Source organism: Myotis myotis, unplaced genomic scaffold (genome assembly GCF_014108235.1).
Source record: "Myotis myotis isolate mMyoMyo1 unplaced genomic scaffold, mMyoMyo1.p scaffold_m19_p_5, whole genome shotgun sequence".
Classification (NCBI taxonomy): domain Eukaryota; kingdom Metazoa; phylum Chordata; class Mammalia; order Chiroptera; family Vespertilionidae; genus Myotis; species Myotis myotis.
This window is the reverse complement of record NW_023416357.1, coordinates 73,509,619-73,535,744: the sequence shown is the minus strand read 5'-3', so window position 1 is coordinate 73,535,744 and position 26,126 is coordinate 73,509,619. Positions and strand designations below refer to the sequence as shown.

At 38.7% G+C, this 26,126-nt stretch overlaps 1 protein-coding gene across 5 annotated transcripts in view; it reads right to left on the bottom strand.

The window, feature by feature from the left end:
- Positions 1-2,611: 2,611 nt before the first annotated feature.
- Positions 2,612-26,126, bottom strand: part of SRFBP1 (serum response factor binding protein 1) — a 79,351-nt gene continuing 55,836 nt past the window's right edge. For 4 of the 5 annotated variants that reach the window (XM_036309087.1, XM_036309090.1, XM_036309089.1 and 1 more), the window contains 4 exons: positions 19,134-19,215; positions 17,395-18,106; positions 15,725-15,762; positions 9,897-10,635 (listed from right to left, as the gene is read on the bottom strand). In XM_036309087.1, coding sequence (XP_036164980.1) covers positions 10,451-10,635; positions 15,725-15,762; positions 17,395-18,106; positions 19,134-19,215 — 1,017 coding nt within the window. In that variant the 3' untranslated portion in view covers positions 9,897-10,450. Of the gene's footprint in view, positions 3,351-9,896; positions 10,636-15,724; positions 15,763-17,394; positions 18,107-19,133; positions 19,216-26,126 lie in introns of those variants that run through there. The other variant, XR_004967543.1, reaches the window with a different exon arrangement.

The window sequence follows — 26,126 nt, the reverse complement described above, 5'->3', positions numbered from 1 at the left end:
GGATACACAGGGGTATATTCTAGATGGTTAAGAAAGGTGAACATAAACCTATAAAAAGTACTAGTGGAACTACAGAATTATTTAGGGATGTCAAGAACTCTTCAGGGCATGACCTACTACAGAGAGCACTTAGAAGATGGGGGCAGAGCAAAGATTAAACTGTCCTTGATGGTGAAAGAAAAGGCTGCTGTTCAGCAGGGAGGAAATACCCACCAGAATCCTTCTTCCCTGCTGAGGAAAAAGCCTTAAGCTACTGTAAGATCATCAGATACTGTCAATCAGAACACAAGTAAAGACTCACTGTAGCATGGGTAAAAGGAAATACACTCTGCCCATGGGAAGAGTCAGGAGGCCATCCTGCAGCCAGACTTGGGGAGGGGCAAGAAACAGTCCAAGCAAGATTCACCAAACATACAGCGAAGAGTTTAGCTGCCACAAAGAAGAGGGGTAGGAACGTTGAGAAAGCCATAATCCTAAAATCTACTGACAATCTAAGTATAAAAACCATGAAAAGTATTTTAAAGATCAAGGGCTCAAAGAATTCCCATGGTTCTTTTCAGAGGAATTTACTAGAAACTGAACTTCATCCAAATAAAAAAGAGTGGGAAAACTTTAGCAATTTAGTTTTAATATAACTTAATTGCAAAAATAAGAAAACTAAGGAGAACAATCCTATATAATAAAAGCCTAATATGCTAAGTGTCCAGTTATCTGATTGTCTATTCAACCAAAGTGTAATATGCTAGTGATATGCTAAGGACGCTCAACGGCTCCCTATGATGTGCACTGACCACCAGGGGGAAGACGCTCCGACTGGTAGGTTAGCTTACTGCTGGGCTTCAGCTGATGGGGACTGGAGCCCTCCCGTGGTCCCTCCCTGGCTGGCCACCTCCCGTGTCCCTCCTGGCTCTGATGGTGCACCAGTGGGGTCTCTCCCCTGGCCTGCGCCCTCTCGCAATCCAGGACCCCTAGGGGATGCCCAAGAGCCAGTTTCCGCCTGGTCCTGCAGACCAGGCCTAGGGACCCCACTGGTACACGAATTTGTGCACTGGGCTTGTAATGTTATGTAACAGTGCTCTATGCCTTGTGTTGTATGTTCCAACAAAATAAAAACAATGCATCTAAAAATAGGAGAATGGAGATGAAACAAGGAAAGTAGAATAAACTCATTAACTGTGATTTAGATAAGTAAAATTTAAGAAATGTTATTAAAAATTGACAATACAAATTATAGATAAAAGAAATAAAAAACTAAGGGCACTAAACAAGTTGTAAGCACAGATAACTACTAAAACAAAAATGTTAACCTCCCTAAATACCAAATTTAGGGATTTTTTAAAATATAAAGCATAGCAAGCACATTATAAAGAGAAACAATTAATTATTACAGCATAAGTCTGATAATTGAAAGCAAGCATATTCATGTTATCAACAATTTTGGAAGGGTTTAATGTGTTTATCAAAAGGAAAGACTTTCAACTTTCATAAAGACCCAACTATATAGTATGCTCTCTTCAAGAGACATGCATAAAACAGAAAGGCTAAAAATAAAAGGATAGTCAAAGGTATTCCAGGGAAATGGCAACACTAAGAAAGCAGGAGCAGCAACACTGATATCAGATAAAGTAAAAGTCAAACAATGGTAGAGGAAGATTTTCTAACTATGATTCCAAATCCATATGCAAAAATGAAACAGAAGAAAATGAAAAGAGAAATGATGTATCTAACTACATATTAGTAAGTGACAGACAAGCATGATAAAAAGGAAATCTAAGACAACTGAAAAATTTGGAAAAAATATTTGTAATATATATATATAACTGATAAAGGGTTAGTATTTATTTTAATATAAAAATAAATCTTAAAAATCAGGGGGAAAACACAAAAACAAAAAATAACTCACTTGCCCTGGCCGGTGCAGCTCAGTTGTTAGAGCATCAGCCTGCACACTGAAGACTAGTGGGTTTGATTCGTCAAGAGCATGTACCTGGGTTATGGGTTTGCTCCCCGCCCCTGGTCAGAGTGTGTGTTGTAGGCAATCAATCGATGTGTCTCTCTCAAATCAAGGTTTCTCTGTTTCTCCCTTTCCTTCTCTGTCCCTTCCACTCTCTCGCTGAAAAGCAATGGAAAAAATATCCTTGGGTGAGGATTAACAAAAACCCAAAACAAAACAAAACGAAGTAACTCCTCACCAACGAAAAAAAGGGCAAGACAATAAATTCACAAAAATTGACTCAAACTTAAAAAGTATTCAACTGTACCCATAGTAAGAAAAGTACATAGTAAAACTATATTTCACTCATCCAACTGGTGAAAATAAAAATGTAAAAACACCAAACTCTGTTGGAGAGGTTGTGAGGAAACAAGCCTCTCTCATCCACTTCTGGTAGAAATACAAATTGGTACAACCTTCATGGAGAAAAATTTGGCAATTTTAAAAATGCATTTACCTTCCAACATAACATTCTTAGCTCTAGGAACATACCCACAATATGAAAATGCATCTGTTTTTCATATTTTCTTTGCAACATTATGAATGTAAAATATGAAAAATAATCTATATACCCATACATTGATGTATGGTTGAATAAACTGATAGATTACCCAAATGAAATACGATAAAGTTTGTTTTGTTTTAAATGAAGATTTTAATGAACAGATTTTCAGTGATTTCCAGGATATATTTTTAATGAAAAATAGCAAAGTTCATAAAAGCATCTAGGGAATGCTAAATTTTGTATAAAAAAGAGGAAATAACAAAATGTGCATACATGTGTTCATTTGTGCAAGTGAACACAGCAAAGATACACCGGGGACTAATGAGATTGATTATCTAAAGGGAATGTATGGGGATGAGGTGGAAAGTAGGGAGTTGCCAATTCTCTGAGAAGAGTGCATTGTGTGGCTTTGACTTGTAGAAAATGTTAATGTTTTACATACATAAAGAAAAAAATGAGTCAAATTAGCAAGAAAGAAGGACGAATACTTAAAATTATATACCATCAGAAACATATGACCAAAATTACATTTCAAATGAAGTACTACATAGAAAAAAGGAGGGAGAAAGCACAAACCCAGATAACTTTATTATTTTTTTTTTAAATTGAGATACAATTCACATACCATAATATTCACATTTTAAAGTGCACAATTCAGTGGGGTTTTGTATACTGAGAAAACTGAGCCACCACCACCATCCAATTCCAGCACACATTCATCAATCCAAAAAAAAAAAAAAAATCAGTTCCAGAATCCCTTCTTCTCCATGGATACCAAAATTCACAGGTCCTCTATATAAAATGGCATACATAGATCAATGCAGTCGGCCCTCCACATCCACAGACTCCCAACTACAAATAAAAAATACAGGTATTCATTAAAAAGATCTGCATATTGAGTGGATCCATGCAATTCAAACCGGTGCTGTTCAAGAAGCAACTATATTTACTTTCGTTTATTCAATCATATGTTGGATACTTGTTTCCTCTTTTAGCTATTACGAATAATGTTACCATGAATATTCATGTTCAAGTTTTTGTTTGAACATGTTTCCAAACTTCATCCATTGCCAATGTATATATCAATACTTCTATCCTTTATATGGCTGAATAACTCCATTTATGTACAGTTGACCCTTGAACAATTCTCTTAAGGTATACAGCTATGCGTGGAAATGTGGCATCATATGAGACTCTCATTATGCCTATGTTGGCACACTTGGTGGTATCCCACAAGTCTTTGTGAATCTGTTCATTTTAGGGTTTTTTTCTGTTCCTCAGACTGGATCATCTTAGTTGACATAAATGTAGGTTCACCTTATCGTTCTTTTGCCTGCACAAGTCTGCTGTGGAGCCCTTCTGCTAATTTTTGCTTCACTTACTGTGTTTTTCAGCTGCTGCTTCTTTTTGTCTCATTATCATTTCTATCTCATCATTGATAGTCTTCAGTTGGTGAGACACTGTTCTCAGACTTTCTTTAGCTCTTTAGACATGGTTTCCTTTGGTTCTCAGAACATATTTAAAATAGCTTATTTAATGTCATTGTTGAATAAATACAGAGTATGGGTCTCCTCAAGAAGTTTCTATTGATTGCCTTTTTTCCCTCTGTATATGAGCCAGACTTTGCTTCTGTGTATCTTGTTTTCTTGAAAACTGAACATTTTAAATATAATATTGCAACTCCAGAAATTACAGTCCCTTTCCCCACATCGTTGTTACTGGTTTTTGTTGTTTAGTGACTTTTAAAACTATTTTTGTGATGTCTGTATTCTTTGTTATGTATGCCACTGATGCCTCTACTTCATTAACTTAGTAGTATACTAATAACTGGACAGAAATTTCCTTAAATTCTTGGAATCAATACTTCCCTGATTTTGTTGACAGGGCTCTGTGTGCTGGGACACACCTTCAACACTTGGCCAAGAAGTTGACAATTCCACCTGAGCTTTCATTTCCTGCGTGTGCAAGCTATCTACTGTGTCCTTTTGACATATAAGTCCTTTCTCTAGCAGTCAAAAATATGTATTGTGTAAGCCAACCAGAGATGAGAGTTTAGGGCAGGGGTGGGCAACCCCTGGAACGCGTGACAAACATGGCACGCCAGTAACTTTTGCTGGCACCCAAAACCCTCTCTTATAATCTTCCATTTACAATTTTCTTCTTAATATCAACTTTTTTATTTTTCAGATAAATTCAGTGTAGGTGCATCTTAGATAAATAATTTTACATAACAAGCTATCTTAAAGACCATAGACATGGATTGACGAGAGAGGGGAAGAGCAATTTCTATGCCTCTGCCTTAACTCTCCCTGCCTTCCTAGATCCAACCAATGTTTTGGTTTCATCCACATACGCTTGTGAATATTTGTTCTCAGTGATGAATTTTGTTAAGTCTCGTAATAGGAGCAGCCTGATGGATGAAAGTAGTAGCTCGTGCATATCTCTGAAGGTCACGAAATATAAGCCTGATGTAAAATCTCTGTCATCAGTGATGCAGCAGCAAAAGTCCCACTGATAATATCAAATGGAGTCATAAAGTTTTCTGTTGGACTATCAGTGTACATGTATACATTAAAAAATATATTTTTCATCATCATATACTGTGTTTTTGTTGCTCGAATGAATTTTATTATTTCTTCAAGGTTCTTCACATACGTACAGCTTAAGAGATATCAAGTAGGCGTAACATATTCTCAAAAAATTAGGGTTGGCACGAAGAAGAATTTTGAATCAGAGATTTTGCTGGTTTTGGCAAGCGCTCACAAAAAGGTTGCCCACCCCTGGTTTAGGGCATCTTCAGCTTTCTCCTGAACATGCACAGTGTTAAGCATGTGACTTCCTTAATTCCAAGAAATATGTCAGAACTTATCAGATTTCCCAAGGATATTAAATTCTTCATATTTCTTTTTAAGCTTTTTGATGAAATTTTTGTTTGCCCCAAGAGTTATTCACTGTCTCAGGCAGCTATGATGTTGAACAATTGCCTCTCTTTGTTTTCTAAGTGATCTCAGGAAATGGCTTTATGCACTGGGCAAGCTCTTTGACACAAGACAAATTTGCAAGAGGAGCCTTCCAGTGAACTACCAAAGTAGTCAAATAATAACAATTCTGATAATATATCTATGAAGCTGACCCCCAGTGGCTGTCAGCTGCTGGTTTTCAAGACTACCAGGTTATATGAGAAGTGGGGGATGAGAATAGGGCAAGTTAAAATGTCACAAAGGTCACTATTCTTATGAACATTAAGCCATTTTTCTTGAAAAATACTCCCTGGATTGCTGTAAGCCTTTGGTTAATTCCATAGCTCTGAAAAAGTTGAGTCTGACGATATGGACAGTTTTCTCATTGCTTCTGACAGTTGGATGCCCTTACTCCACCATTTTTGCTGGCATCATCCCAGATAACTTCCAAACTTAGTTTTGAGACCATATGCCCTCAGGCTAAAGAAAAAAGCATTCTGAACATATACTGAAGTTTGGTTAATGGACCTGTGTTTTACAGAGGCATCATTAGCAATTCTGAAACTAACTTCTGTGTATTCTCCTGTTGAGAAAATAAGTAAATATATTGTGAAAGGCTCCCAGTGGTCAAATTAAGGACAATTTGAGTATCAAAATAAATAAGGGATTTTTATTTCTGACTGTTACGTAATAACTGAAACCAGATTTGCCCTTCTACATTAAGCAACTAGAAAACTTAATAAAATTTATAAAACAAAGGCTTTGGGATAATGGACAAAAAAAGCTGTACAGGATAAAAAACCAAATAAGTTGAGTGCTTCAGCTCACTACCTGGTAGTTCAGAGTTTAGATAAGCTAATTTGACTAGATTGTGGGAGGAAAAATACAGAAGAGGAAGATGCACAGAAGGGTTCCTTCAAGTTGATCATATAAGACTGATCTATACAATGCATATGAAGAATCTACCAACGCCAGGGGGAAAAATCGCTAGAAAGTAGAGGAACAATACCAAGAACTTACAGTCCCAGGAATAGTTTGTGTTCTCACCAGACACAACAGAAAGATTTCCTTACAGACAAAGCATAAGATAGTGATTCAGTAATGGGGCCAAATGAGCCCTACACTAAGGTTTCCCAACCTTAGCATTGTTGACATTCTGACCTTGATAATTTTTTGTTGTATATACTATAGAATGTTTAGCAGCATTCCCGGCCTATTATCAGCAAAAACAATAACAATGTATAATAGGGTTACAAGCAGAAGCAAAATCTATGTAAATAACAAAACAAAGGCTGGGAGGAAGAAAATTAAAGTGTACTGCCCTGCCAGTATGGCTCATTGGTTGAATGTCAACCTATGAACCAGGAGGTCATGGTTTGATTCCTGACCAGGGCATATTCCTGGAGTTTTAGGCTCGATCCCCAGCAGGGGGTGTGCAGGAGGCAGCCAATCAATGATTCTCTCCCATCATTGATGTTTCTATCTCTCCCTCTCCCTTCCTCTCTCTGAAATCAATATTAAAAAAAAGTGTACTGTAGATCAGACTGTGATAAAGATGTATATTGTAAATCTTATAAGCCAATATTAGACACAACAAAATAAAAAATAACCCATAAAAACAGAGCTATCCATGAGATCACAATGAAATTTAAAAACTGAATAGTTCTTCCTTAATATAAAAAGCCAGCTAGTATTTGTAGAAACAAGAAACCTTCTTTTTTTTTACTCTAGCAGTAATTGTTTCAGATAAGAATTACGGCTGAATGGTAGAACTAGTCAGTGAAAGTTTTAGAATAGTCTATAGTCTAAAAGTACCTCCCTAAAAATAATTATTCATTACAAAGAGGAAAATACTAACTTTCCAGTGGGGAAATCTCATAGACACTACCTGAAACAAGAAAATTAACATCACCAGTAATAGGTCACATCAACATCACCACCTGCCTCTTAATACGCACTGGGATAAATACAACATCCCTCCTGTGATATTCCTGCCCAAAGTGCCTAACTTGAATTTAATAATGGGGACATCAGACAAACCCAAATAAAGAGACAATGCTCAGTACTTCTGAAAAATGTCAATGTCATAAAATACTAAAACAGACTCAAACTATTATCAACTAAAGAGATATGGCAACTGAATGTAAGGTATGATGTTGGCTTTTCTGTTGTAAAAAGACATGGGGACAACTGGAAAAATCTGAGCATTTGATAATCGGACTGTGGTAATACAAGAGAATAGAGAATTACTTTGTTTATAAAGAGAGAATATAAAGGGTGGAGGGGAGAGAAGGAAACAAGAAAAATGAAATGGGAAAAGGATGAGAACAAGAAAGCAGTTGGAGAGGGAGAAAGAGTGGAGGACAGAAAGAGAGGGGGATAAATAGGAGGAGGAGGAGGAGGAAAAGGAGAGGGAGGTGAAAGATGAAAAGTACATGTAAAGAAAATGCAGTAAAATGTTAATGCAATAAAAGTTTACGGAATTTGGGTGCAGGATAGGGTGTGGTAAAAACCTCGGCCTTGCTGAAGAAAATAATTGTTTTTGCCTTCACCTTCTTGAAGGTAATCTATGTCATACCTGATTGGACTATCTTTGATTAGGGTAGGAGCTGGCTACACTAAAAAAAGACAAACCATGTGATTTACCACAGGGGCTTGGGTCATGTAGTATCAGTCCCTTTGGAACAATTACGTAAGCAATCAATCAATCATCCCTAAATATTGAAGGCACAGTAAAAATCCTGGATACAAAACCTTGAGAAAGCTCCTCAGATTGGCAATCTGCATTTCATGGCACAATGTTAATATGTCCTGAGGACAAGAGAAGCTTTGCATTTAGAACCCTCATAGATATTGCTCTATGCTTCTCTTCCTATGGCTGTTTATAACTTGTGTGCTTTCCCTGTGATAAACTTTGTGAATAGGTTTCAGTGAGCTCTAGAAGTTTTTCTAGCGAATTATTGAACCTCAGTGTATGGGGAACCCTCCACCCATTCCCCTCCCCACACACCACCTCTGAACCTGCAATTGGTGTCAGAAGTAAGAGTGGTCTTGTGTGGGCTCTTCTCTCTAACTTTGTAGTTGGCCCCTAATTCCTTGCAATTGGGGTAAAGTCTTTTTCTTTTTAAAATATATTTTATTGATTTTTCACAGAGAAGAGAGAGGGATAAAGAGTTAGAAACATTGATGAGAGAGAAACATCGATCAGCTGCCTCCTGCACACTCCCTACTGGGTATGTGGCCACAACCAAGGTACATGCCCTTAACCGGAATCGAACCTGGGACCCTGAGTCTGCAGGCTGATGCTCTATCCACTGAGCCAATCCGGTTAGGGCTTGGGGTAAAGTCTTAAGCAGACTTGGCAGTCTGGAAAACAGTATTCTCAACTTCGTAGCTTGGCTAAATCTGGGTAGGCATAGAGACATTTTTCTTTCACTTTTTACTGTAATAAATTTTCATAATTGAAATTAATTTCAATCTAACATAACTGAAATTATGTCAAAATAAAATTTGAAAGAAAAAAAAACAAATTTTGCATTCAACACAGAAATAATTTTCTTTCCACACAGTATCTTGAATTCCATTGCTCAAGTTATCTAAATTTTTAAGCTCATGGAAAATGTAGAAATGACTCTCCAGAGCTTGTGAATTCCTGCTAATCAGAAGGCTTTCCCTGACATTAACTTTTGAAGAGATTTTATTATTTATGTATATATATGTGTGCGCATGCACACACACACATAAACATTTTTATTGCTTTCAGAGAGGAAGGGAGAGGGGAGAGATAGAAATATCAATAATGAGAATCATTGATGGGCTGCTTCCTGCACGGCCCCTACTGGATGTGCCTTGTCCAGGAATTGAACCATGTCCTCCTGGTTCATAGGTTGATGCTCAACCACTGAGCAATGCCAGTTGGGCTTGAAAGGATTTTTAAAATCTTAATTTTTCTTTTAATAGAAATACTATGATGTACAGAGTAGCCCCCTCCTCAGTGAGTCATCTTATAATCTTTCTGTTCAGCTACTGTAGAAATGCTCTTTTAATCATAACTCCTTCAATCTATGATTCCTCAAAAATGTTTCTATAAGAGCACATGGCCACGTAATTAGGTGTCAAACATTTTGAATTTAACAGAAATATTTATATGCAATGAAATAGAAAACTAATTTTTTGTTGTGTTGCTACATTTAAACAATATGTTACTTAAATAATTGAAATATTCAGAAATCTAAAATTATCCTGGGAAACTAAAACAATCAAAAAGTACAAGATCATTACTAATTAAAGCTATAATATTAATATTTTTTGTATAACAATATTAATATTTTTTGTATAATTTATTACCTGTGCACCCCAAATGAACATTACTCTGTCTTTTTTTTATTGATATTAGAGAAAGAAACATCAATTTATTGTTCCATCTATTCATGTATTCATTGGTTGATTCTTGCATGTGCCCTGACCAAGGACTGAAACCACAACCTTGGTTGTACTGGGAAGATGCTCTAACCAACTGAGCTACCCAGCCAGGGCCAAACATTACTATCTTAATCTTAGTTTTACTAACAAGAATAACTTTTAGCAGAGGTTATCTACTTTAAATAGCTGTAATTTCCTCATAGTTTTCAATTATTATTTTAAATATATCTCAACTTTTATTCTCAAGGCAAAGAAACACAGACCTAATCCAGTGAAATATACTTCATGATAAGCACAACTGAGGAAATCTGACTAATAATCTCAAAATTCTTTTATAAAGGGAACGTTCTGGGCATATTTTTAAAAACCAACTAATGTAGTAGATTTGTGCAAGATTTATGTAAATATAACTTGAACATACTTAAAAAAGAGAAATAAAGACAACAAACTGATTTCTATACCTCCTCCAAAAAGACTTATCCAAATGAGAGTTTAAATAATGGGCTGGTAAAAAACAAAAAGAAGGAAAACAATTTTTTAGATGGAAAAGTTCACAAAAAGAGGTACTAATTAATCATCAAACGTAATTTTTTTCCCCTGAAACACAGCAATTTTAGATTGCTGCTCTTTTCGCCTCCTGCTTGCTTCCCATGAAGGATGAAGAGGCAGCTGTGTCTGCTGTTTTGTATTTTCTGGTCGTCTTGGTGCATTCTTAATAAACTGATTTTTGAGTTGAGGGTCATTTTGCTGAAAACCTGGGAGAAGGAAGCAAAAATAATGAAACTAAGTATATACCCAAAAAACATGCACAAAATATATATTTTATCTTTTCAAATCAGTACTGAAGAAGAAATTTAGTTTTACTGAAATGGAATACCTCATTTTAAACCTAAGTCCAATAGAGCACAGTTTGAAGTTGAAATATACATTAGCAGTAAATGTTGGGACACATGCTTCCTATCCTTGCAAGTGGATGTATATTGCTTGCCTCTTAATATATGCTGTGATATCTTAAGAAATATCATTTGCTTATGAAATCTGTGTGTGAATCAGATGTAGCCAGAAAGCACACGTCTTTACTATGATACTGCATCTGACAATGTTGATAGGAGAGATTTATTTTTAAAAGGCTATTTATTGATTTCACTCCCTTCTGTTACTGAACAAAGTTATTACTACAAGGTAAATTACTAAATCTACTCCAATACAAGACAAAGTTTTGTTTTAATCATGAAGCTACAAAAGATATGAGATTGACAACTTATATTCTAGCCCAGGGGTCCTCAAACTTTTTAAACGGGGCCAGTTCACTGGCCCACTGTTGGAGGGCCGGACCATAGTTTAAAAAAAAACTATGAACAAATTCTTATGTACACTGCACATATTTTATTTTGAAGTAAAAAAAACAAAATGGGAACAAATACAGTATTTGTATTTGCATGTGGCCCGCGGGCCGTAGTTTGAGGACCCCTGTTCTAATCCTTATGGCATCTTATATTATGAGGCACTTCAATTACATTACCTTGAACAAACTACTGTTTGGGAGAGATATACTAGCTTGAAAAGACCTGAATCAATGCATGTTTATAGAATCAAAGAAATGGGGGCGGGGGGGGGGGGGAATTAAGAAACAGGGAGGCAAAAAGTTTAATATAGATGTATTAAGTTTAACAAAGGATGCATAATTTCTCCACTTCAATTTAGACATCACTATCAAAAGCCTATCAAAGATCTCCTTTAAAAGCAAATGGGATAATCTACATATATAAAAGCCTAAGCCGCCATTCGACTATTAACTATGATGCACACTGACCACCAGGGGGCAGACACTCTGACCGGTAGTTTAGCTTGCTGCTGGGGTCTGGCTGAACCAGACTGGGCGAGATGGGCTGGACATGCCCTGGAGCCCTCCTGCAGTCCCTCCCCAGCCCCGATTGTGCACTGGTGGGGTCCCTCGGCCTGGCCTGTGCCTTCTCGCAATCCAAGACCCCTCGGGGAATGTCAGAGAGCGGGTTTCGGCCTGATCCCCACAGGCCAGGCCAAGGGACCCCACCGGTGCACAAATCCATGCACTGGGTCTCTGGTGTTTTATAAATAACTAGAGGCCCGGTGCACAAAAATTTGTGCACTCGGGGGGAGGAGGGTTCCTCAGCCCGGCCTGTGCCCTCTCGCAGTCTGGGACCCCTCGGGAGATAACGACCTGCTGGCTTAGGCCTGCTCCCGGTGGCAGAGGGCAGGCCCAATCCCTGGGTGCAGCCCCTGGTCGGGCTCAGAGCAGGGCCAATTGGGGAGTTGGGGCGCCACCCCCTGTCATGCACAGAGCAGGGCGGATCGGGAGGTTGTGATGCCACCCTCAGTCACGCTCAGGGTAGGGCCGATTGGGGGGTTGAGGCACCGTTCCCTGTCACACTCAAGGCAGGGTCGATGGGGAGGTTGCGGCACCACCCCGTCATGCACAGAGCAGGGCCAATCAGGGGGTTGGGGCACTGCCCCCTGTCACTCACAGAGCAGGGCCTATCAGGGGGGTTGGGGCGCTGCCCCCTGTCACGCACAGAGCAGGGCCAATCAGGGGGTTGGGGCGCTGCCCCCTGTCACGCACAGAGCAGGGCCCATCAGGGGGTTGGGGCGCCGCCACTCTCACACTCTGGGCAGGGCCGATGGGGAGGTTATGGCTCTACCCCGTCACACACAGAGCAGGGCCCGTGGGGGTGGGGGGGGAGGTTTGGGGCACCGCACCCTGTCACACACAGAGCAGGGCCGATCAGGGGGTTGGGGCGCCGCACCCTGTCACACACAGAGCTGCAGGGCGATCAGGGGGTTGGGGAGCTCCCCCCTATCAGGCACAGAGCAGGGCTGATCAGGGAGTTGGGGCACCTTCCCCTGTCACGAACAGAGCAGGGCGGATAGGGAGGTTGTGGCCCCACCCCCGTCACACACAGAGCCGCAGGGTGATCGGGGGTTTGGGCACTACCCCGTCACACTGATCCCGGTGCCTGGAGGCCTCACGGCTCCGCTGATCCCGGTGCTGGGAGGCATATTACCCTTTTACTATATAGGATAGAGGCCTGGTGCATGGGTGGGGCTGGCTGGTTTGCCCTGAAGGGTGTCCTGGATCAGGGTGGGGGTCCCCACTAGGGTGCCTAGCCAGCCTGGGTGAGGGGATGATGGCTGTTTGCAGCTGGTCACACATCCTTCAGGGTGGGGGTCCCCACTGGGGTGCCTGGCCAGCCTCGGTGAGGGGCTGAGGGCTGTTTTCAGGCTGGTGGGTGACGGAAGCTCCCAACCGCTCCCTTTTTTCTTTTTTCTTTTTTTATTCTGGGCCAGCTTTAGCTTTGAGGCTTGGCTCCAGCTCTTAGGCCTCCGCTGCCTGGCCTTTGTTTACAATGTTGCGATCCTGCTGGCTGAAGCCCGGCGGACTAAAGCAGGTTTCTGGGGTTTTGTTTAGCTTCTATATTTGTTACATAGTTGCTTAGAGTTGCAGGTCAGAGGCCTGCAGCGGCAGGCGGGGAACGTTGGAGTCCTCTGTCACTGAAGCAAGCAAGCCTCATTTTAGTTTCAAGCTGCCTGGCTGCTGGCCGCCATCTTGGCTGGCAGTTAATTTGCATATTTCCCTGATTAGCCAATGGGAAGGGTAGATGTCATACACTAATTACCATGTTTCTCTTTTATTAGATAGGATTGCATACAGTTTCCAAAATATCATGTACACATTCATATTTTATACAAATCACCATGTGCTCCAGAAATTTATAATACTCAGAGTGGCTCTAGTGATGAAGAATGAAGAGTTTAAATGTTAAGTGGAACTGTTTCACGATAACAGATTTGAATGAGACAGTATTTCTAAACTAATATTTTTTATAATTATGCAAAGTAAATTTGCACATGTGAGTAAATTGGTAAGTATTATGAATTAAAAAGTTAAGCAAAAATAAACAAAAAAAATCTCTTTCACATGGGTCTCCTCAGGGAAAAAATGGGTGTGGCTTTAGTTTAGTTATCCTATGTTTGTAAAAATAAGGTAAATGAGGCAGATGGCCTCGTGTTTGCCAAACTTGGTCTTCTTTTCCTTCTAGGTGCACAACCATAATGTATTTCCCATCACACAACAGTTAACTGAGGCCATGTAACTTGAGTTACAGCCAATGGAAGCTTCTATTGTCTCTCCTTTATTTTTTGTAGCATATTGCCAAAGAGCCATCAGTATACTTATCTTTTATAATTTCTAATCACTTACCCCCCAAACTCCAAAAACATGAAGCCTGCTTCCTAAGTTTTCATTGCCAACCGTTTTATCTATCTTTAGCACACAAATGCTCATTTTCAGTCTTAGATATCTATTTTCTTACCATCTATCAATGAACTGCTAAGCTAGTGCCAAATTTTTATGTTTTAATAAAAAATATTTTTATTTATTTTTAGAGGGAGGAAGGGAGAGGAAGAGAGAGGAAAAAAAGAAACATTAATGTGAGAGTGCAAGATCAATCGGCTGCCTACGGCATACCCCCTACTGGGGACAGAGCCTGAAACCTAGGCATTTGCCTTGACTGGGAATCAAACCAGTGAACCCTTGGTACACTGGACAACATTCAACCAATTGAGCCAGTGGCCAGGGCCAGTTTGTTTTTTTAATGTACAGGTCACTAAACTCAGAGCAGTCACATCCATGACTGTTCTGTGGATGCTGCTGCACCACAGCATCACTGAATAATCCTGGGCTGAGCTGGATGAGCCTTTGGGTTGGCTTTGTTGGGAAGGAGGTCAGTGTGCTCTACATGTGGGAGGGAAAAAAAGGGCATCTGGTGATCAAAAGGATGGTGATTATGTGATTATCTGTTCAAGAAATTCCACTTTATTTTTTTTTCCTAGCCACAGAGTCAGTCTGCATTTCTTAACTCCCATGTGGCTAGATATGGGGTCATATAAATGAATTTTGGCTAATGAAATGATAACAGAACTGATTTCTGCCTCTTCAGGCCTGGCCCATGATAACCTTCTGCAAAATTTTCCATGTACTTTATTCCCTTCTGTTGGCCAAATGGAGAATATCTGGGAACTGCAAGAGGAAGAATACAAATGAAACTTTATCCTTGAATGACTATGCCCCTCTGCTGATTCATGCTGGACTGTGATGTGAGTGAGAAACAAATTTTTATTGTTTTTAAATCAGTGAGAGTTTGGAATATGCACAGAAGTCAGCCGACCCAAATATATTAAACTTGATTTGTTATAAATTAATTTAAAAACACTTTGAGCTGGCCAGAGTGGCTCAGCTGGTTGAGTGTCGTGCTGTACACTAAAAGTTTGCTGGTTTGATTCCTGGTCAGAGCCCATACCTGGGTTGTGGGTTAGGTCCCCAGTTAGGACATATACAGAAGGCAACAGATCAAAGTTTTCTCTCTCTCTCTCTCCCTCCTTCCTTTCCTCTCTCTAAGTATGTCCTCAGGTGAGGATTAAAAAAGAAAAAAACACACCAAAAACTTTTGATTTTACTCTCAACCCAGAAAGTAACATATTTGTTACTGAATGTTTAACAGCACAGTGTTGACTAAGATATAGCTCATATAATAATTTACTTAAAGAATGCATTAATTTAGTTCAAGATAAATTAAATACACCCAATATTTCCTAATAAGTTTTGTCTATATCTTTCCTAATGGCAGGACATAGGGAAATAAAACAACTTAAATTAATTATAAGATGGTAATTATAAGATGCTCTAGTTCCATTTCTGTGGGTACATAATTCATTGAGGCTATTGAACAATGAGAATTTTTCATCCTTCCACTTTGACAAAGCATTGCTTTATTGCATATGGAGGTTAACCAGCCATTAATAACATACCTGGGGTGTTGCTTTTTGGAGCCTGTTCTCTGTAATTTCTAAAAGAAGAAAAACATCATTAGGATTTTTAAAAGATAAGTAAATCTTCTGATTTAACAGTCAGAGAAAGATAAATACCATATGATTTCACTTACATGTGAATCTAAAGAACAAACACACAGAGATATAGAGAACAGACTGATGATTGCCAGAGGGGATAGGTTTGGGTGACTGGATGAAAAAAATGAAGGGATTAAAAAGTACAGATTGGTGGTTATAAAGCAGTCACAGACATATAAAGTATAGCAGAGGAAATACTATGTATGGTGTCAAGTGGGTACTAGAAATATTGGGGGCAACACTCTGTAAAGCATATGATTGTCTAACCACTATGCTGTATACTTGAAATGAATAATGTTGAATATAAACTGTAATTGAAAAATAAAATTTAAAAAGAAAAAATCTTCTAACTTAATATCCTATGGTTACCTTGTGTCTATTTTTGAGGTCTATCTAGACAAAGAATTCAAAAAATCTTTTCACAGGGGGAATGAGTCATTATAACAAAAATTAAGACTTACATTTAGTAGGAAAGAAAAGGATAGTGATATGTTATTTTCAAGTGAGAAAAAAAATGTTGACTTTTGAGGCAGGTTTGGGAGATGTTAATTATTTTCAAGGCTCCAAAGATGGTTGTGTGTCTTTTCTATACTCTTTATATTTATTTATTGATTGATTGATTTCAGAGAGGAAGAGAGAGATAGAAACATCAATGATGAGAGAGAATCATTGATTGGCTGCCTCCTGCATACAACCTGCTGGGGGGTGGGGGGGATCGAACCGGCAACCTGGGCATGTGGCCTTTGGCTGGAATCGAGCCTGGGACTCTTTAGTTCCCAGGCTGACACACTATCCTCTGAGCCAAACCGGCTACAGCTTCCATACTCTTAAACTTCTTTCAATATCAGTTTTCTATTGTATTAAGATGATCCCTGACCTCTAAATATATAGAAAAACAGTTCACTGAAGAAAATAGCTAATAATGAAGAAATAAGCTTGCCATGTGTAAAGATACCCCTACCTGATTAAAATTACAAATGAAAATAAACTTACTGATTTAAAACAGAACAGCTGTGAAAAGTGGTATTTAATAGCAGAGACAGAGACAGCAGCATCAACAAACATAAAAAAGCATTCTGGAAAAACTCCGGTGTTAGTGCAAGCAGCTGTACTGAAATAGAAATACATAATAAAATGATGGATGGTTACAATAATGGCCATAGGTTAACAGAAACAAAACAACAAAAAAACCCACCACATTTTTATTCATTAAGTTTTGTTTAAAGAGTGAACTATGTGAGACATTTTCAAAAGTTATTTACCAAAAGCTAATTCAAAGTTTTAAAACTCTGGTAATTGAAGGGATAAACTTAAATTAGCTAGAAAAATTATTTGGCTATAACATCTCATTTTCTTATGAAGCTGGATATAAATGTGTCATTGACATTTGTGTTTTTGTATATATTATCCTAATATAAAGTGGGAGAGATCCAAGTCACAAGATGTAGTTTGAATAAACTAGAATTATGGAGGGGAGGTAGTCTCTTCTTTCACTATTAGGATGTTTAAATATGTAATATTTTTAAAAATTAAAAACTAATAATTATTTCAGAATACAAAAATATAATTACCTTCTAGAGCTTTTAGATCCAGATAAAGAATGGAAAAACACTGATTCAAACTTCCTTGCTTCTGTACTTGGCTTGTTTCTGTCATTTCTTATACTCTCATGGGTTTCAAGTATATCTTCTTCAGGGAACACTTTTTTGGGAGATTTTTGTTCCAAAACTGAAGAAGGACAATTACTTTCCTTCTTTCGTGTCCGTCTGACTTTCCCAATGAAGAAGTCATCTCCACTATCACTATCCTCAGACATGGAAGACTGTTTGTAAAACCTTTCCTCTGTGCTATCATCAAAATATTCCTTCTCTTCTTCATGTGATTCTTCTCCATCACTGTTATCACCAAGTGAACTATCAAAGGCTTTCTTTTCTTGGTTTTGACTTAATGTTTTCATTTTGGGGTCAGCAGGCATCTTCTGCAGTCCAGAGGGAACTACAGGATCCTTTTCAGAAGGCTGTGATGGAGAATTTGGAATATCCACTGTTTTGAGTCCATGTTCCATCTTGACTACTTTTTCTTTTGAACTATTTATTGGTTTCTTTGCTAATATTTTGGCTTCCTTGTCTTTTTGCTCACTGATAATAGCACTTTTATGCTGCAACTTAATGGCATTATCATCTGAACATGAAGTGTCCTTGGAATGATTTTCTTCTGAAGCATTCCTTGATGACTTAACTTCAGCATCATTCTGTCTTGCATCTTTGAAGGCTTTGACGGCAGCTGCAAGAAAAATAGCACACAACTTGTTTCAACACTGAAACAACACAAAATATCAATGTTTAGCTTAATATTCCTTATATTATTTAGGAACACTTGGGCTAATTTATACATTATATTGAATACAATCACGCTCCACATAATGACATTTCCATCAACAATGGACGCCATATATGACAGTGGTTACATGACATTATAATGGAGTCTAGGTGTGTAGGAGGCCATACCATCTAATTGTGTAAGTACCCTGAATGGTGTTTGCATAATTATGAAATCGCCTAATGATGCATTTCTCAGAATGTTATTCCTGTTGTTAAGTGATGCATGAGTATATATATATATATATATAACAAACAGTCTGAATTTATAAAGAAAGCTACTGACTTTTTAAAAACCAAACTTCGAGTAAGAAAGCTCAGGAGTATCCATTTAAAACATAAAATGAGAAAAACCCATCATTTTATGCCTTGGAGTCTTGAAGAACAGTAAAAACTTTACTGAATGCAAATAAATAAAACAAAATGATAACTTTAATTTCTATAGGAATAATGCATTGATATAATTGTAGAGCATTATGAACTGGCTTTCAGACATAAAAATATCTTCCAATCTGTGACAAAAGCATTTAATTCTTTCAATACATTTTATAATACACATGCACATAAATGAAAATCATATGGCTAAGTAGTAGACACATCAAAAATAATATGAATTACATCAATAATTAGAAAATCAATTGTATTCAATATAATCATGTGTATTACATATATTCAAATATTAGAATTTAGAAAAAAATATGAATTAACTTGGGCTACAGACCACCTTCTTGATAGTTAGATAATTCTTTAGGTATCAGATACCTTCCATATTTTCAAGCCTCTACTCATACATATGGAAATATTTGAAAGAGATATTTATGACAGAAAAGGTCCATGAAAGGCAAAAGAACCAAAAACACAAATAAATCAACAGCCATTTTTCAAAATAATATGCACAAATGCATTAATAAGTACATGGCTTTAATTCATACCTTTAAGCATATCTATTTTTTTCTTCAGAAGAGGGTGCATTGCTAATCTGGCAATTGCTCTTTCAGTCGCAGTAGATTCAGGCTGCAAATTGAAACAATAAAATTCACGCTGATGAAAATGCCACTGTCCTTAGATAATTATAATTATTGTGTAATCAATGAATAAATATTGTTTGGGTACTTAATGTCTTTCTAAAATTGTGGTAGGCATCACATGTGATTTTTAAAAAGTATAAAAAAATATATCGCTCTAGCTGGTTTGGCTCAGTGGGTAGAGTGTCAGCCTGCAGACCGAAAGGTTCGGTTGTAGTCAAGGGCTCATGCCCTGGTTATGGGCTTATCCCCCATAAGGGGTGTGCAGGAAGCAGCCAATCAATGATTCTCTCTCATTAATGATGTTTCTCTCTCTCTCCCTCTTCCTTCCTCTCTGAAATCAATAAAAAAAATATATTTTTTTAAAAGTATAATATACCTCCTGCTTTCAAAGAACTGAAAAGATCAAGTTAAGACTAAATTAATATGAAGGAATCAAATGATATATAGTATTAAGCTCGGTGATATAACTTATGACTATATAATGTTTGAACTTTCATTTAATATACACCTAGAAATTATCTAATACTCTATATACTTTGAATGTCCAATATCACTATTGCATTCTCAGAACCTTCCACTACAGTGCCTGGCTTACAGCCAAAACTTTATAAATATTTGATGATGACTGAACAGGAACAGATTACACATCATATTTAATGTATTTAAGGATTTAGAAAATTCATAATGCGGGTTAACTGCTTTAAATATCATCTGTAGGCTAACAACTTCCAAATTTCTACTTCCAGTTTTTTTTTTTTAAAATATATTTTATTGAGTTTCTACAGAGAGGAAAGGAGAGAGATAGAGAGTTAGAAACATCGATGAGAGAGAAACATTGACCAGCTGCCTCCTGCACACTCCCCACTGGGGATGTGCCCGCAACCCAGGTACATGCCCTTGACCGGAATCAAACCTGGGACCTTTCAGTCCGCAGGCCGACGCTCTATCCACTGAGCCAAACCGGTTTCGGCAGCCAGTTTTAATTTGGGCTACAGACTCATATATCCAACCACCACCTTGATAGTTGTATAATTCTTTGATTTTCTTCTCAAGCCCACTTTTACTACAGACTTTCCCATCTTATTTCTTTTTAAATATTTTATTGATTTTTTTGCAGAGAGGAAGGGAGAAGGATAGAGAGTTAGAAGCATCGATGAGAGAAAAATATCGATCAGCTGCCTCCTGCACGCGCCCTACTGAGGATGTGCCCGTAGCCAAGGTACATGCCCTTGACTGGAATCGAACCTGGGACCCTTGAGACCGCAGGCTGACGCTCTATCCACTGAACCAAACCAGTTAGGGCTTTCCCATCTTATTGTAAGTAATTTTAACTTTTCTGGTTACACAAGCCTAAAACTCTAAGGATTCCTCTACTGTATTTTTCCTTCCTTTACATCTCATAATTAGTCCTTCAGCAAATTGTATGCTTCCAACTGCAAAATATACTCACTTCTTATACCATTTCTACTCTCACTACCTTTCACCAACTCACCAACGGTCTTCTCACTTGGACAAATGCAATAATTTCATACCTGGTCACTCTCTTTAGCATTTTGTTCCCCTACAGCCAATTTTCCCTCTAACAGTCACAGTGAGCTTTTAAAATATAACCAGATCATGTTATCTGTTCTTGATACTTAGGCTTTTCCATTGCAAGATCTTCCCTACCTGGAATACTCTACTCCCAAATATATATATATATATGGTTGATCATCTCACTGTATTCAGGTCTCTGCTAAAGTGTTGCCTAAACTAACACAACGCTTTCCATCATTCCTCATTTATTTCACATCACCTAATACTTCATGCCAGTGCAGATATTTGCATATCAGTAAGGCAGACACTTTATCTTCTTCATTGCTGTAGACCAGGTTTGGGGAACCTTTTTTTTTCTGCCAAGGGCCATTTGGATATATATAACATTTTCGAGGGCCATCCAAAATTATCAGCTTAAAAATTAGCCTGCTATATTTGGTCAAACATTTAATTAACTCATCCCTACTGCCTTGGCAGGGCCAGACCAAACGATTTTGCAGGCCTTATATGGCCCGTGGGCCAGACATTCTCCACCCCTGCTTAGACCCAGTGTCGAACAATAACGGTTAATAGTTGGCATTCAGTAAACATTCCATAAAGCAAGTGAATAAATTTCACTAGTGTGTGAAAGAAGAGCTACCAGCTTCAAACATCTTTATTTTAAATTTATCCTACAATGTTAAATAACCCAATATAAGGTTTTTTCCGTTGCAAGTAATATAAACTTTTGAATATCTAAGTAAAAGCAAGATGGTGGCAGTTTGAAATCTACTGTTTAGAAGACTGATCTAGGTAATGTCACCCAGAATAATGTCTTCAGATTATACCTGGTGAAAATCCTCTGCCAGGACTTCCTGCTGCTATCTAATTACCTTGCGTACTGCGCTGCATAATCTTCCCCTAAAATTTATGTTCAACTAGAAACTCAGAATGTGACCTTATTTAGAAGCAGGATCTTTGCAGATTTAATTTAAGAGATCACAATGGATTAGGGTGGGCCCTAACATTTGGTTACAGAGGCACAGAGAGGCAGAAAATGAAGAAGGCTGAGGCAGAGATTAGAGTTAAACTGCCACAAGCCGAGGAAGGCCTAGGGACACTAGAGGTTGGAAGCAGCAAGGAAGGGTTTTTTCCTAGGACCTTCTAAGGAAGTATATAGCCTTACTGACACCTTGACTTCATATTTTAGCCTCCCGAATCATGAGAGAATAAATTTCTGTTGTTTTAAACCATCTAATTTGTGGCATTTTGTTATAGCAACCTTAGGGTAACTAATATACCTTGATTGTGACTCTTACACATCTCTGTTCAACCTTCTCTAAGAAATGTAGTCCACTGGGAGATCATTCATTACATACAGTATCAAATCAGTCTTCTGCTTCTTCAGTACATTTCTAGGTTTCCTGATGCAACACTGGACTTCTTACCCATTTTATCCACCTTAAAGAGATATGAGAGAATCTGGGAAGAAGCCTTTTGCTGGTATCCTGAGTCACTCAGTGACAAGCTCGAATGCTGAAGTTTATGGGTCAAACATGCTTGCTTGAACTTTACAGAAAGCATATTAAAAACTGTAGCACAGCTTTTATGTCCAATGAAGGACATAATTTTTCAGGTTGAAAAGGCTCAACACAATATATGAAAATAGTTACATCAGAATACTGACTTTACAAGCTTTCAGAAGAAAAAAGCAAACAAACACAGCAAATCACACACACAAAAATAATAATTATATCACATACACTCACATACACAAATTTAGGAATCAGGATCAGAGGTCAAAAGACAATAAAGCAATGCTTCTAAATTGCTGTAGGAAAATATTTTTCAAACTAGGTAAGAATAAAAATACTTTGAGACATGCAAGGTTTAAAAAAGTTCACATCCATTGAATCATTCTCCCAAGAAGTAGCCAATGCCTCACCACTAATATGAAGGATACAGCAAATGAGGAAGCCATGGGATGTAAGAAAGAAGAGATCCAGGCAAAAGAAATGCCCAGTATAGTGACAGAAGATTTAGAATTAGAACACCTTGTGTATTAAATATTTTTAGAGGAGATTTCAGTAAGTGTTGAGGGGTTTGGTGCTATGCTAGAGAGAACATAGAAAACTAACAAAACAAACATAACAATGATAAACGATAGGAAATAGAAATATTATGGAAAGGGAAAAGTAATCACTCACTACATGACAAAGTTAAAATAACAATCACAAAATGTTCGTTTAATCTAAATTTATATGTAATCCTATTAGTCCTATATAATAAAGAGGTAATATGCAAATTAACCATCATGCTGTCACAAATGGTTCCACCCACAGTGGAGGCAGGGTTCCCATAATGAGCGATCAGCAGGGAACTGAGGCTGCGTGGAGCCGGGCCAGAGGACCTGAGGCTGCGCCCCAGCCTAGCAGGGCTTGGTGGGGGACTTCAGGCTGTGCCCCCAACCCCAGTGCTGGCCTGGGGGACCTCCGGCCGCAGCCCCCACCCGGCGGAGCTTGACAGGAGACCTCAAGGAGCGCCCCTCGCCCTGGCCTGGGGAACCTCAGGCCACACCCCCTGCCCCAGTGCCGGAACAGGGGACCTCAGGCCGCGCTCTTTGCCCTGGGCTGGGGAACCTGAGGCTGCGCCCCCCCACCCGGCGGGGCTTCACAGGAGACCTAAGGCTAAGCCCCACGCCTGGCACCGGAATATGGGACCTGATGCTGTGCCCCCCGCCCGGCGCCAGGCCAGTGGACCTGAGGTTGTGCCCCCCAACCCGGCAGGACTTGACAGGGGTGGGGCTGGCTAGGTCTGGGTCTTACGCAATTTCGAGGCAATTTCGAGGCACGCGCGGGTGGGTTGGCACTTCACTCTGGGTCCCGTGGCGCACCCCAGACTCTGACAGGAGGAAGATTTTCATATACATTTTGCTAATTTTCTTTCATCTCTTGACACTTTTATTATAGAGAAAGGACAAATAGCAATATTAAAATATTTCCTCTAATTAATTCCCTTTTAATGTGCACAAATTTCATGCACTGGGCCACTAGTATATATTAAAAGGCTAATATGCATATCAACCGAACTGTGGAATGACCTGTCGCTATAACACACACTGACCACCAGGGGGCAAACGCTCAATGCAGGAGCTGCCCCTTGGTGGTCAGTGCACTCCCACAGGGGGAGTGCCGCTCAGCTGGCTCATAGCTGAAAAGCACAGTGGCGGTGACAGAACCCTCTCCCGCCTCTACTGCAGGTGAGCAGTAAGGAGCGAGGGGTCCTGGACTGCGAGAGGGCACAGGCCAGGTTGAGGGGACCCCCCCCCCACCTGCAGTGCACGAATTTCATGCACCGGGCCTCTAGTCTACATATATTACGTTAGAGGCCCGGTGCACAAAATTCGTGCATGGGGGAGGGGGTTCCCTCAGCCCAGCCTGCACCCTTTCCAATCCAGGATGTCTCAGGGGATGTCCGACTGCCGGTTTACCCCCCTGCCGGCTGGTTGCCCATGCACCCTGCTGCTCAGTCATTTGGTCGCCCCTCACTAACCCCACTGCCGGCCAGGTCGACTCACACAGCCTGTTCAGTTGCGATGGTCACTTAGGCTTTTATATAGATAGATCTGACATGGAGGAGGAACGAGATAGAAATCCTTACAGACCACACAAGAAGTCAACAGCTAATGCTTAAAGAGCAATCAACTTAATTTGAAAGTGGGGAAAAACTAATAAAGACCTGTCATTTTCACAAAAAATCTTGTAGAAGTATTTGACTCTTATATACAGTGGTAGGCAAGCTGGCCAGCTGTCACCTGTTGCCTATCTTTTAAAATAAAGTTTTATGGGAATGCAGCCCCATACATTCATTATACAACCAACCATATGCACTCTAGAGTCCTGCCCTTCTTTCAGGTTCCATGAGAAAAGAACATACTGCAGCAACAACTATTTATCTGTAACTGCTTTCTTCAGTATATAGCAACAAAATATTTGTTTCAAATATAATCTCCAACATATGAACATCTGTATTTGTAAAATAGGCAAATTAGAAAGTGACTATTCTCATCACATGGGTTAATTTCACATGCTTTTAGATAAAAAATTCTGGGAATTCTAATAGATTTTGACTAAATGTATTCACGTAGAATTGCTCAAAACATCTACCACTGTTCTCAAATCCCTGCTCTGACAACTTGCTAAAAGCTTTGATGAATTGGGTATTTTTCTTTCCAGAGTTAGCTACAACTTTCCATCTTAGTTATAAAAAGTTTTAGAAGAGTAGTGGTAATACCTGCACATCTAGTGTTGACTCTAGGTAAATACTGTTTTGTTAAGAATCATTTTATCACCGAGTTCATTTACCAATGTTATTTCTCTGCCCTGAAAAATATCCTAGAGTGACTTAATGATCCAAATTCTGGAAATTCTATGTTTTTTAAAGGCTCTAGAACAGTGCTTACCAACTAGTGGTCCACAGACCACTTGTGGTCTGTGAGGTCCAAAAGGTTGGCAACCGCTGGTTTAAGGAAACCTTTGGAGCAGTGGTGGCCAACCGGTGGTCCATGGACCACTGGTGGTCGGTGAGGTCCAAAAGGTTGGCGACTGCTGCTCTAGAGTAAGTTTTAAATTTTACAATTATGTATTAATTTAATAAATGAAGATGTTATTCTTATTTATGTCTTCCTCTCTAACTATATTTTTATGTTGCAACCTTTGTGGAAGACTTATTTGGGGGAAAATACCAGGTTAAAAAGAAGTTAAATTGATTAAAAAAGAGCCATTGCATTGCATAATCCAGGACTTCCATTCACATAATTAGAGTTGTGCAGTATATAGTTTATGCAGCCATATATAACAGCGGAGAGTTCAAAAGGAAAAGGTTTGAGTTAGGAAACTGATAGGTAATATTGAAATCAAGTCAAGACAGTATAATTGTTAAATAAAATCTTTGGTCTGTGTTCCCCTTACAAATTCTTAAAATTTATATTTAAACAATTAAATAAATGATTTTTAATTGCTTTTTGAAGAATAAACTTAAAGAAAAGTTTAAAGTATTAATTTCACATTTTTTTTTACTTAAGAGAAATGTTTATTTAAATGACTGCTGAAATTATAAAATTGGTATTTTTAAATAACTTTCTTTAAATAAACAATTTAAGAACTACATGTATCAAAGTCAGGTTTCTGAATTCAGTCTAGAATGAGAAGTTGTTGAGAAACAAGTTTTCTTCCAAATTATTTGAGATAACTTTCATTTTGTGACCCAACTTCAAGGCCCTTTCAAACCTTTTGGGAAAGAGATCAAATATAAACATTTAAAAAAAGAGGCTTGTGAAGCAAGTGGGCTCAGGCTCACACCTTTGGTCGTGCTTTGGGACTC